The 13,343-nt window shown below is 50.8% G+C and overlaps 1 protein-coding gene across 1 annotated transcript; it reads right to left on the minus strand.

The window, feature by feature from the left end:
- Positions 1-876: 876 nt before the first annotated feature.
- CCDC195 (coiled-coil domain containing 195) lies at positions 877-6,279 on the minus strand. Its single transcript, XM_075157693.1, has 3 exons — positions 6,018-6,279; positions 4,404-4,665; positions 877-997 (listed from the first exon to the last, which is right to left on the minus strand). Exons 1-3 carry the CDS (start codon positions 6,277-6,279, stop codon positions 877-879), a joined length of 645 nt encoding a protein of 214 aa, XP_075013794.1.
- Positions 6,280-13,343: the final 7,064 nt, after the last annotated feature.

Consider the following 13,343-nt stretch of genomic DNA (forward strand, 5'->3'; position numbering starts at 1 on the left):
GTAATCAAAATAAACATGTGGGACACTATCTTTACTCATATGACTGGAACTAACAAACACTCATTTTTTACAAGCTGTTTGTAGTTCTCTCTCACATTTATTTTGCACCTGTTTGCTGAATTGCTGCTAATGATTTTTGATCCGAGCTGTGCTGAGAAGCCATTCCTGAAAAATTCTGATATTCACAATTCTTCCTATTTTGATTCAGTGTACAGCCTTTAGTCTCTGGCTGGATGAACACACCAAGTCAGAAACAGAACTGTAGTCACACTTTCATGCTGATCAGCGCTTGCTCTCCCCTGCGCTCCCTTAGAGGTGAGCCCCAAATGGACATAAACAGTCATTGCCAAGCTTTGCAGAAATTCAGACTAACATTAACTGACTCTGTAACGCCTTCTTAACTTTGCTGTAATAGTACTGTGAAGTTTTAAAGTTTTACATACAGAGAAAAGCCTCACAGGCTCTTTAATAGCTCTTATTTTGGCATTTGCATCAAATACCTTTCTGGCAAGGGAATCAGCAAACGCAAGCGGTGACATGGTTTCCGCTTTTTGTGACAAACACACCAAAACGAGCGTCAACACCCTGTTTGCAGCAGTCCTAAGGTAAGGGATCCTTGAGGCATGTCGCGCAGAAGCTACTTTGTGGAGGTACCTTTGCTATCGTGTGGCTTCATCACGGTGTATGGGCTTCCAGCCGGCTTTGTCGTGGCTTCCATTTCCATGCTAAACATCGGGCCAGTGACCCGAAACACAGGCTGGGTGATTCTCTGCAGGCATCCTGCCAAAGCGTTTTGCAGGAAAGGAACCTGACACACAGCTATCATTTAAGGCCAATTTATCTTGAGAGTCAATGGGCCTTTAAAAATTCACTGGCTCACGTATCCTTTTCAGCGATGGTGGTTAACCGTTTTGTGCTCTGATTTTGTGGGCTTTTGAGGGAACCTTGCTTTTCAGCATATGATGGTAAGAGGAAACTAACGGCCTTTACTTTACCCCTGGAGAAAAATGAGAAAGCATTATGAGGATTACAAATGTATAAAACGTGCAAAGAAAGTAAAAAAAAAACCAAACCAGCAAGCAAAAGGTAAATGCTTTCAGCACTTGCCTGCTGCATGGAGGCAGGATTTCATGCCCCGCTGGGACGGGGTTCACACAGTCTTCCCAAGGGACCAAGCCTAGTGCTGTCTGCCCTTCTGTCTGTCTGCTGGAAGCATCTGCCTCTTTCCATCTGCCTCACATCTCTCTGTCGGCGCGTGCGGAACCCTTGGGGTGCACAGGCACCCACATGGACCCAGGGGGTCCTTCAGTGGCTTTCTGTGTATATACATCGGTAGCCAGCTCCGCGAGCGGGTGTGAGAGCAGTGGTTTCCAAGTGGTGATTGTGCTTTTGATAAATTACACTGACTGTGAAAGCAGAGGGAGAAACATGCTCCTTTATCTGTCCCGAAAGTGGTTGCTTGGCAAGCAAAAGGATTGGGTTTTGCAGAGCTTTGGTTTTTGTTCTAACCCTCCTCTGCGACTGCTCAGGCCCTTGAGGAGCACAAGAAAGGAAAATCATGAAACTATGAAAGTATTGATTGATGGTTACTGGAGGATGTCCCGCAGTGGGGAGGACCTCTGCGATTTCCTCGCCCCTTCTCAACCTGCCAGTTGGACCTGTCCCACTGGAAGGTGAAACCACCAAGCCTGCACACCCCAACGGTGACATTTGTACCAAATGGGCCTTGTACCTTTTGTAATTTTACTATAGTAGCCCTGAAAACAATTCTCAGCCTCTCTTATCCTGCCTTGCATATTCAAATATTTAGTCTTTTTTCTAATTTTCCCACAAAAAGTGGGAATCCTGTGGTATAAATAATGCTTTAGCATATATGAATGAAAAATGTCATAGATGTGCAAATTAGTGACTATTTGTTAGCAGTGCTGTTATTTTATTACTTGGATGCAACTGCACGCTAGATAAATCCAAGGTGCTACCTCTAAAGAGTTAATTTTAAAGCAGAAGTATTCAATACACAGGATTATAGCTTTGGAGCAAAATGTGAGAAAACTACTATCAACAAAGAATAGAAAAACCTGTCAAGGCCTAGCATGCTGGGAAGCAAAAATGTCATCACTGTAAAAAATTAAGCTTAATTAGCTTGCTGAACTCATTGCCACATATAATTCTACTACGTAAAAGCTTACTAAGATTTCTGTCTGTGTTAGACCTTTATGCATATAAGGGAAACCTCCACCAATATGACCAGAAAATATATTAATTTCTTTTTCCTATAAGAAACACAAAGCTGCATACTTCAGGATATGACCAGTCTATGGAGGGGGTTTAGGTAAAAAGCTTTTTCCATAGCCGTTTCTTCTCCTAAAGCAGGCAGCGCTGAGGAGACATGAGTCACGGTGCCACACTCGCTGCTGTTCAGAGCTGACAAGGCAGCTCTAAAGATAACGATAAAATGATCAGCACTGTGCCTTTGGCCGCTGGGTAACCGGTGCTTTTAAATCTGTAGGTCCCAAGGCATTAGTTGTAATAGATGTACGTTGCTATTTCGATTGCTTTGAAAACCCTCTTTCCCCTTATGAGAAAGCAGCAGCATTTGTCGTTGCCATTCCTTCTCCTGCACATGGACCACGTGTTTCCTAACACACACGTGAGGTGCTTCAGGGCAAACCTCTCAGAAGCGTTTATGTGCACCGAGAGTCTTAAGTTTCCCTGAACCCAGTGGAGCATATGCTGAAAACCAGAGTTACGGGGTCAGGGTGCTTTTGAAAACAATACGAGTTCCCTGCCAGGGACTAAATTTAGGTGTTTAAATGCTGTAAAACATCTGGCCCTCAAATGTCCTTACAAGAAAACCTAGGTGCCTGTGAAAACTTGACCTTGTTGTCCCCTCCAGCCTCTCAGCGAGGAGCTGGGCTCCTGAGCAGGTTTGCACGGGGAGCGCGAGGGGCTGTGCACTGGTCTGCTCTGAGGGCGCGTTGCTGCGTGAGGGTGCGTACTGGTTGTGGCTGGGATAGAGTTAATTTTCTTCAGAGTAGCTGATATGGGGCTCTGTTTTGGATCTGTCCTGGAAACAGCGTTGATAACACAGGGATGTTTTGGTTGTTGCTGAGCAGGGCTTACACAGAGTCAAGGCCTTTGCTGCTCCTCACCCCACCCCACCAGCGAGCAGGCTGGGGGTGCACAAGAAGCTGGGAGGGGACACGGCTGGGACAGCTGACCCCAACTGACCAAAGGGATATCCCATACCATATGACGTCATGCTCAGCACATAAAGCTGGGGGAAGAAGAAGGAAGGGGGGGCCGTTCGGAGTGATGGCGTTTGTCTTCCCAAGGAACCGTAATGCGTGATGGAGCCCTGCTTTCCTGGAGAAGGCTGAACACCTGCCTGCCGATGGGAAGGAGTGAATGAATCCCTTGTTTTGCTTTGCTTGCACGCACATGGCTTTTGCTTTACCTATGAAACTGTCTTTATCTCAACCAATGAGTTTTCTCACTGTTACCCTTCCGATTCTCTCCCCCATCCCACCAGGGGGGAGCAAGCGAGCGGCTGGGTGGTGCTGAGTTGCCGGCTGGGGTTAAACCACGCCAGGGTGGTACAGCCATGCAGCCCCCGCTGGAGTCCTGCCCCGGGACGTGGCTGGGCAGACCCATGGACTTCTCCCTGTTCAAACGCACACACTTCGAGGCCATTTGGACTCTTTTTCTTTTAAGCACAGCACGATCAGCTCTAAAACCAGCAATCTACATGGATTCCCAGGGGTAAATATCATCAGCAGGAGGTGACCGGGGCTATCGTACATCACAGTCTCATTATTGGTGCTTCTACCTTTGATTGTTGCCCTGTGTTGGAAAGCTTCTCATCAACAGCAGAGACACTCAGGGGTTGTCCAGCAGCCATTTCACTTAATTCAGAAGCTGTCCTGAGAATATTTTTCTCAAGACTGAAAGCATTAACTTGTAATGCTTCAATTACAGGGGAAATGTGATACAGTACATGTAAATCCATGAGCCATATTAATCACACTTTCAAAAGCATAGTTCAGAGTTCCTTGATATCTCCATGCTTTTTGTTCAAAGTTTAAAAATCCCTTTCAAGCTCAGCTTGTCAGAACAACACATCAATCTGCAAAACTCTGCCTGGCTTTAACGGAGAGAAGACTTCAACCCCCTTCCCTCTCCCCTCAGCCTCTCCTTTCTAGAGTAAATTTAAACTGCTAACACTGGCAATCTTCACGCATCGCAAGGAGGAGCAGGACAAGTTACCCAAAAGAGGTCTCCTGTCTGCTCAATGCCCATATACATTCGAACAAAGATTTTGCTGATAACGAACTAAAACCCAAAGCAACGTCCATATGTTATTAGGTGAAACCTGCAATGCTGTGCAGGCAAACTGAACCCACCTGCACTTACAGACACGCTCCTGAAACAGCTTCATTTTGCTGGAATGACTGTAGGGGAGACAGTTGGCCGGGGTTTTTCCAAGCCCTTTCTCCTCCCCACGGGTGAGCGGTGCTGCAGCAGGAGGGGCTGGTGGCTGGGCACTGCCCGGCGTGTCCGGCAGCCCGTGGCTCGGCAGCCTCTGGCCGGCCCGGTGAGACCTCGCGCTGGAAGGAGCGGGCGCTGGTGAAGCGGTGGAGTAGCGCCGCACGGTCATGGTGGTATCTGAGTAGCAGAGGCAAAAGCAGAGTTAGGAACAACAATGAGAATTCAGATATCCTCGATGTACTTTTAGTCACTTCTTTTGGCTCAAAAAAGTTTTGTACATGGGGAGGCCGAAAGGCAGAGGAGGCCAAACAGCCCCTTAGCGTCCCGCCCCTTCCCCTAGAAGGCAGCTGGAGAGGAAAAGCCACAAGGTTGGAAAGCACTTTGCACATCTGTCTCGCTCGCCGACAGAGCAGTCAGCTATTGGCAAGAGGCCCCAGGTGAGTAACCTGACCGCGGGGCTCAGTGGGCTTGGGCTTGCGGTAGGCGTCACTCGATTGCAGCACCCGTCTAGCTCCACGTAAAACCACTGGTGCTGTTCAGCCTCTCATCTCGTTCGTTTTCATAGACTCGTCTCTGTCAAAACTTGTGGGGGCATTTCTCCACAGCCTGGACCTCTCCAGGAGGCTGGTTGAGAGCTGAGGCTAGGTCAGCCACCAGACCTGTGGAGCACGTGGGTTGTAGCGGCAGCTGCAACTCATAACACACCCCATGCTAATGCCAAGAAGTTGTGTTAGCGAAGCAGTTCTCCAGCAGACGGGACGTGACAGACACCAGACAAGGAGGCAACAGGCCTCAAGCACGTACCATACCTAGCAGCCTGACCCTGCCAATAACCACATCCAATTCTAGGTAACTACTTCTCACCAAACAACATTTTGCTCTAATTCCTGCTTCATTAAATCCTCCAGAAGTCCCAAACAAACCTCTATAATTGAGGAATGTTGCCATTTTTCCCCTCTGATATAATTCTGAAGAGAGTGTATTCCTATATATTGGCCGCTCTCTCCCTCAGCCAAACTGCATTCTCTGCAAAAAGAAACTGCACATCTGGCGTGATGTACGCAACCCATCACGATTCGTTAGTATTTGTAGAGTTTTTCTCATCTTTTACTAAGGCAAGAGAGGTTACGGCATGATTACAACTGTTGGTCCTTTTCTGTCTGGAACAGACAGGGGACAGGTATGGGCAAGATAGTCCATGCCCACGAAAACTCAAAGCAGTAAGTCAAATTCTGCTTAAACAAACTGAACGCTTTGAGTTGAACTCTTTGCTTGAGCTGCAGCACAGTACTCCACTAAGCTCAGCTTGAGGGATGCAGGTACCCCCCAAAAAGATTACAGAATGAGACACCTGGTTAAGGTGGGTTTGGCTGTGGGCACTGAAGGAGGCCAGAGCACTTCCATCAAGGTAACCAGACAGACAGCTAGCGGCTCATCTCCCATTCCCTGCAGACACCTAACAGCCGGGCTGGGGGATCTTGCCCGGGCAGCACACATAGGTGCCATGGACAGCCCTGGCTCTTCCGTACCTGTCTGCTCCTTTGGTGCCAGAGCAGGACCGGCCACCAAGCTTCCGTGCAGGGATGCTGGAGATGCTGGTCCTTCCCCACCATTGGCGAGGATCCTCACATGGCCGTTCCCACCTCCTCTTGCTGCCTCTCTCTCCAGTGGCGCAGCTCGCTGCCCGCAGACCTGCAGCTCTCCCCTCAGGGCCCTGTTTTCCCTCTCCAGCTTGTTGATTTGGGAACGCATCTTGCGGATGACCTGGAGGAGGTGCGTGTTTCCCTCCATGGTCCCGCGCCACACAGCAAGGCTCCCCGCTCCCCCACCAAAGCGCCTGCCCTGCGGAGAAGCTCCTAACCCAGTGGCGGGCGGACCCTCCCCTTAAAAGCCTCTGGGCAACAGGAGTCCCTCCCCGCACGCAGGGCTTCGGCCAGCTCCCATCACCAGGAGGGCTGGACCGAGTTGTCAAGTTACTAAGAGAGGGCCCATGATTTATTCATTCAGGGGCTCGTTTTTCAGAGCAGAGCTGGCCTCTTACACGCTGCACAAATCACTGTCAACACAATATCGCTGCATCATCGGAAAACCTTCCTGCCCCCTCGTTTGCCTCGGGCTTTGGTTTTCTCCAAAAGGGCCAAGGAGGACAGAGCCCCTTTCCTTTGGTTTACCCGAAAAGGCCAGCGACCGCCTCCGCGGCACAGAGGGAAGGGTCGCCCTTGGCTGGGCAGCAGTTCACCTCTCCCTTAGCGCCGGGTGAATCGCTCATTTTTGCTCTGTGCATCTGGAAAAGAATTAGCAATTTCTCAAAGGCAAATTAAATTTCCAAATGGAAGCTGATACGGCCAGCGAGACCCCCGCTGTTAACGAAGTACGCCAACAGCTGCGATGGACGAGCAGGTAAAACAAAGCTCTCCTGAAAGGCGGCAGCAGAGCCCGCTGCCCCTGCCCGGGGAGGCTTGCTGGAGCGGAGCGCCTGCACCAGCATCCCGGGAGCGTAAGGAGAGACAGACCGGGCATGAATCTTGCATTAGGAAGGGAACACAATCCTCTGCGCTGCTCTCATCACCTAGTCCCTACAGTGATCCTTCTGCTGGCAGTAAAATGCAAAAAACTGTGAAACATCCTTCCCACCCCCCCAACTTACTTCAAAATACAAAACTGAGAATGCCAGAAAGCCAGCAGGAAAATAATTTAACACACCTTTTACTTTGAGACCATTCACTTTCCAGCAGCTCAACAGTGACTCAGGAATATTTGAGAAAAAAAGCCCTTCCGGCTGTGTGCACTTCACCGCTTTGCTGCTGGAGGCTGGAGGAAGAAAGGAAAGCTGGTGCGAGATGCTCTAAACGAGAGATAAATTGGCTTTATTTTTTCCAGAGGGTGTCAGAGGAGGGCTATCATGAGGAAGACCATCGGGTCTGCGAGAAGATGTTGCTGCCCAGCAGCTACTGGGAAGTTGGGCAGAAACTGCTGGAATTGAGAGAAAAACAGGGATGCAGGCGAGGAGCTCTGCCCTCGGGCACGTTCCCACGTGGGCAGTGCTGCCTTCTCGGGAGCAGCATCCTCAAAAAGCGCTTCGTGAGGACGAAGTGGTTCCTGTAGTTCACGCTGTGCTCGCTCCCCGCTCTGACCTACAGCAACGTGCCGTGCGTAGCAAGGGCAGGTAGGACTTGCTGTAAGACCTGCAGGAATATGCAGCTACGCTTATTTTTCCAGTGACACAGGCACCAGGCTGGGGACCGGGAGCCGCAGGAGTCACAGGCAGCCCTGCTGTCACCTCCTGGGATCCTCTCCAGAGGCCTCTGTGCAATTCAGGCTGCGTGCAGAGAGGTGAAATGAATTTGAGTTTTCAGGTGGCAAACAAAGCCCGCAGCATCCATGATCTCTCATGAAATCACAGTGCAAGGGGAGGAGCGCGTCAGGCCCTGCTGCGTTTCCCCTGCCCGCTGCGGGCTGGCGGCAGCCTGGGCTCGACGTGCTGGCATCAACCTTGGCAAAGCTCCTGGCGGGTTGTGGCCGTCCTCTCTCCAGCCCATCCGGATTGCATCAACAAGAAGCATCAACTTATGCTGGGTTTTTTCCTGCCCTCCAGAGAGGTGCATGTGGCTGAGGGCATAACAACGTACAAATGGGAAGGAGTGGGCAAAGCTGGGCTCAGAAATGGGCTTGACCCCAGGCTTAAATAACAGTGCAGGTGCCCCCGTGCTGGGGACAATGTGTGGTGAGCAAAACTGCTAGAACCAAAATACAAATCCCCTCCATTTTGGAGTCATCCAAGGACTTAAAACATAGCAGCAACCCTCCAGCGTTGGTTTCAAATTTATGTTTCTGTTTCTCCAGCAAGTGGATCAGGTACTCGAGCAACAGCACTCGTGTGTAATTATATCATCGCTGCTGATCCTGCAGCTGGCAGGTTCGGATGGACAGGGAGCGCTTGCCAGCTCAGCAATTAGCTTACCCCAGCTGCCGCTGAAGACATCTGCTGCTCTGATCCCATGCCCGCCGCTCCACTGTAACCGGACCAGAGCGGGCACGGACCTTTTGTTGTACCAGAGACTTCAGAGGAAACCCGTTTGTCTTGTAACCTCGCACTGCTGCTCCCGCTGCGGCTCCCTGCCAGGGATCGATGGGCAGGTGGAGGAGACGAGTCAGGAGCTTTGGATGATGAAAACCTGGCAAGGCTAAATTTGCTGGCTGTACTGGTCACCATGTTCCCCGAAAGCAGACAGAGCTCCATGCATGCCACCTCGTATTTGGAAATTTGCGGGGTCCAAGACATGCGCCTGCGCTGCCGGCCCTGCAGGGCCACCGGCCCGGGGGTGCTGCCGCTCCGCGTGCCGCGGGTGGGAAAGACGCTCGGGGCCTCTCAGCCGTGGCACACTCGTAGGCTGCAGAGTTTGGCTGGCCATACGTTCAGCGTACCTTCCCGTGCCTACGACAAACAACTATAGCTGTGTGGTTTTCACTCTGAAATACTTCAGCTTACAGTCATTTAACAGAAAGGACAGAGCTTCTCACACCTGAGCCGCTTTGGCAAGTTGTGCTTTGTAGGACATTGAACTGGGTAAAGTTGTATTCACCTTCAGCCCTATCCGACCTTTTCACGAGGAAAAATACTCGACCACAGAGGTGGGGTTCCTGGCAGCTGCTGGGCTCAAGCAGCCCCACAGCAATAACCGTATATCACTGCGGGAGCATGTGCTGTCTTTCAGTGGACTGCACGAACTGCATACCAAGTAGCGCTGCCACAGAAAACATGTAAACAAAACGCCGAAGCCTTGCGGAGCAGCTTCATCCAAAATCGGGAGGAGCTCGGCTCTTTATCCTGCCGCTGCTTGATACGCTGCAGCTCCCTGCCCCTGCCCAGCACGGTGACAGGAGATACTTGTGCGTGTACGCGGCTGCTGCAGGGGGTCCCTGGGGAAGGGGCTGCGCTGCGAGCAGAGAAGGCACGTTATGAAACCTGCCGTCAGCAGAAAATGACACCCGCAGAGCTACCGCCGTTGCTGAACAGCTTTTCTAGCTGTCTCACTTGCCAAACCTGCTTTCTTGCTCCCCTGAAGGTTAGAGAGAAAAAAAAACCACAGAGGACTCATTGCTACTCCAGTAAAACTAACATTTTTTTTTTTTTCTCCAAATCACAACATTTTGTCTTTGAAAATCCATCAGCAGTAAGCGTGTGGATATTTTCTACGACGCGCTGCAGCTGGAGGTGTGTCATGCCTCCCAGCGGCACGGGAGCCCCTCTGCAAGACGACCGAGTCTCCCCTCTCTGGGGCTAAACCCAACGGGCAGAGCACAAGTACCGGGCTCCAGCTTCCCATAAACATGCGCAAAAGCAGCGCTGTAACATCCGCACCCTGCACTGGCACGGCGGGACCGCTGCCCCCCGCTGAGGCTTCCCCCCCCGCCACACGTGCTGGTCAGAACGTGGTGGGGTGCCGCAGGTTTCACTTTTTAGGGGGAGGAGATGGAGGCAGAGGACCAAGACTGAATGTGGCTGGAGGTGGGAAGTCTCTTTCTATTACTACTCAGCAATAAACAAACACCCTTCCTTTTTGCCTGGCATCGTACTCCTCCTAACCCATAGACGTCCATCCTTATGACGCTCTGCTCCCCCTCTGATGCATCTGCTAGCTGCACCTTCACCCCTGCCTGCCACGAGGCACCATGTCGCACCGCTGCTCTGGCTCCTTGGCTGAGGACCAGCAACGCCGCACCGCTGGCCGGGGCTGGAGGAGAAGCGCGGCAGCCTGCCCGCCCCGACCTGTCACTCACAGGAAAACCTGGGAAAGAGAGCGGCTCACAGCTCCATCGTCCCTGCACCAAGCCTGAAGCTTGGTGAAGCCCAGATCTCCGTCAGGGAGTCTCCAGGGAAGGTTTGCCATTAGCAGCCACAAACATCAGCAACACTGGATTTATTCATCCTATATAAAATGACCAAGAAAAAGCGTAACAGCACTAGTCAGGGTCAATGCCAAATTCTTCCTATTGCCACTGGGCAAGAACATCGCTGTGCCCTGAGTCCTTGCTCGATTTCTGTCTTTGACTTATGGTTTATGCTTTATTATGGTGCAAAAGAGCCTAATTCTAGTCCGAATCTGTCTGTACAACTTAAGGAGGTAAAAAAAGAATATTTCAGTGGATTTAAAAATGAATAAAAAAGAAACGTTTTTTAGTGTGTTGATTCTGTTTTGCCAATGCACACTTCTGATCGTTTTGCTCCTGTATATCCGAGGGGACTGAATAGGTTTAATGTCAAAATTTGATCCCATATTGGCCTTCTCCATGTTTAATTCTCAGTGGCTGCCCCATTTTCATCGAGAGGTAAATTTATATTTTTCCCTGTTTCCGTTTTATTTCTCCACTTTCACTCTTCCCAAAGTTTAAACATGTAGACCTTTAGACATCTAAATTATCCATAGTCTATACGAATTTCATCTGCAAATGCTCAGCCATGCAAAGAAATGCATCCTTCTTGTAATGGAAGGATTTGACAGAGAAGATTTTGCAGCACAAATCGAAAATAATTGGACAAAACAGCTCAGCCTCTAAAGTTTGCTGATCACTTCTGTGTTTAATACAATTTCCTAACGTGCCCCGGCCACGCGCTCCCCGGGGAGAGCGCTGCTCTCGGCCCCATCTGCCCAGCCTGCCCCCACCCGAGAGGCGCGTCCCCCTAGGGCCACCGCTCCTTCCTCGGCCAGCCTGGGCTCCTCGCCAGAGCTGAGCTTCCACGGAGAAGGCAGGTACAGGAGCTCATACCAATTTCTACAGCAGTGCTTCAGGCCTTCATCGCAGCAATCAGCTAATTATTCACTGGCTAAATTCATCACGCGGCTGTTTGGAGTGTCCCCACTTCTAGCTGTGGGAATACCTCCCCCTCCTCCGAGCCGGCACCGCTCTGCAGTTGAGCAGAGGAACCTGGAGGCCCGTTTTGGTACATTCCCACAACCACAAATGTTGAAAAATTTCCATACTTATTCTGAAAAGTGTGAATTTTGGTTCCAAGCTACCGCACAGTTGAAACCTGCTATTCCTAAGCCCCTTCTGAAGCACAAGGGCAAGGTGTGCCGGTGCTGGGGCACCCGTGTGAGTGGGGTGCCAGTGCTCCCATGCCAGCGGGCAGGTGGCTGTCCTCCCTGCTTTGGGATGTCCCCCAGAACCGGAGCCCACCTGCGCTGTCAAGGAAACCCCTTTTTCACCCATGTAAAAGGGCCAAGACGGTGCCCTCATGCGCGCAGCTCTGCAGGGGCACAGCAGCAGCACCCATGAAGCCGCCCCAGCCAAGGGCGAGATGCTCCTGCGCCCACCGGCACATCTGCTGCCTGGGCTCAGCCAGCCCCACCACCCTGCTCGGGAGCCGCCTTCCTGGCCGCCCGCGTCTCACCGGACCGTGAACAGCAACCGACACGTGTCACTTCTGCACAAAGCTGCTTTTCTGAGCGCCCTTGGGCAGCAGCTTCCCGGCAGAAAGAAAACTACCCAGTGGGTTGCAGGACGAGCCCGAGAAGGTGATTGCAAGTCTGCACCAGTGCTCTCCCCTTGACGTTGAAGTGGGGAGAAGAAGTGCGGCAGCAAACGGAGTGGGAGGGGGACACGGGGAGCCTTTGGGGCACGGACACGACCAGCAGTGTTTGGAGAGGAAGCGGGGAGCGGCCAGGGCAGACCCTGTGGAAACGTTCACCGGCCTCACGTGCAGCCAGGCGTGAGAGTTTAAAGCTGGCTGCTTTTTATGCTTGAATGAAATCTTGCCTTAGACTCATGACTAATTAAACGCTCCCTTTTAACCACGTCTGAGCGGTGACTTTTGCCCACGCCGGGTGCAGCGAGGCAGTCGTGGTGAGCGAGCTGCACAACCTCCCGGAAAGAAAACAAGATGGCAAAAATCAATTAATCTTTAAAGTATTCTCAGGTTTCATAAGCTAATTAGATAACGATGGCACAAAGAAAGTTATTTGATTTGATATTTAACAGGTAACTGTTTAACTTGTTAACGTCCATTAAGCACCCCTTTTCTTTCACAAGGACCACTTGCCTGCTGTGCCTGCACCCCGCAGGCACGCAGGGAATCCCACACCAGCCCTGTTAAGGGAAACCCCCGTTCGCACCCCTCGCTTCAGCGCCCGCAGGGAGCCAAGTCCCTGTGCAACACGCTGAACCTCACGGCCCATAATCTTATTAGCATTGCTTTGATTTTGAGCATTTGAGGTTTCTGAAAGGGGTCTGATTTCCAGCAGGGGATGCTCAATACTTTCAAAAACCAGGCTTAACCTGAACATGGGAAACAGAAACTCCGAGATACATGAGTCACATCCGAAAACCTTGGCTACGGTTTTGGACTGGGCTGGCAGCGAAGCAAGGCTTTAGAAATGTTTCAAACTTTCCAGAGAGCACTTCAGGCCTCCATGTTGCATTTCCAAGCCCCTGGGTCTCTCTCCCTTTAAATGGATCCTCCAGTTAGTCTGGAATAATCAGAATTAAATCTGTTTTACGCCAGCTCCCTGCAAGCACAACATATGCTACAGAGTACAAAACCATGCCTCATGCAAGAAAATCTATATGCTCAGCTGGAGATTTTCATAACTAGGAACATGCAACTGGGCCCGTAGTTACCTGCACAAAGCTTGCGATAGCTTTCAAATTAAAACAAGCCATCACTCATGGGAGATCGCCTCATGATTACAGAGCAGTTCCAAGCAGAAAATCCATCCTAAATTTAAAAATAATAATTATTTCTTACTCAGTTCTCTTTTCTCAAACAAAAGATACCATACAAAATGTATGTGAGGATATTTGTATCTATGCAGCTGTAAGATATCACACCATATGCAATCTGCGCAAATACATCT

Source organism: Calonectris borealis, chromosome 9, assembly GCF_964195595.1.
Source record: "Calonectris borealis chromosome 9, bCalBor7.hap1.2, whole genome shotgun sequence".
NCBI lineage: Eukaryota > Metazoa > Chordata > Aves > Procellariiformes > Procellariidae > Calonectris > Calonectris borealis.

Excerpts from the sequence above, each read along its gene's own strand:
- CCDC195 (XM_075157693.1), bottom strand. The coding sequence starts at position 6,279 with ATGGAGGGAAACACGCACCTCCTCCAGGTCATCCGCAAGATGCGTTCC. Across the intron at positions 4,666-6,017 it reads GGCACCAAAGGAGCAGACAG|ATACCACCATGACCGTGCGG; the intron begins GTACGGAAGAGC and ends TCTGCTACTCAG. Across the intron at positions 998-4,403 it reads GAGCGTGTCTGTAAGTGCAG|GGGTAAAGTAAAGGCCGTTA; the intron begins GTGGGTTCAGTT and ends ATTTTTCTCCAG.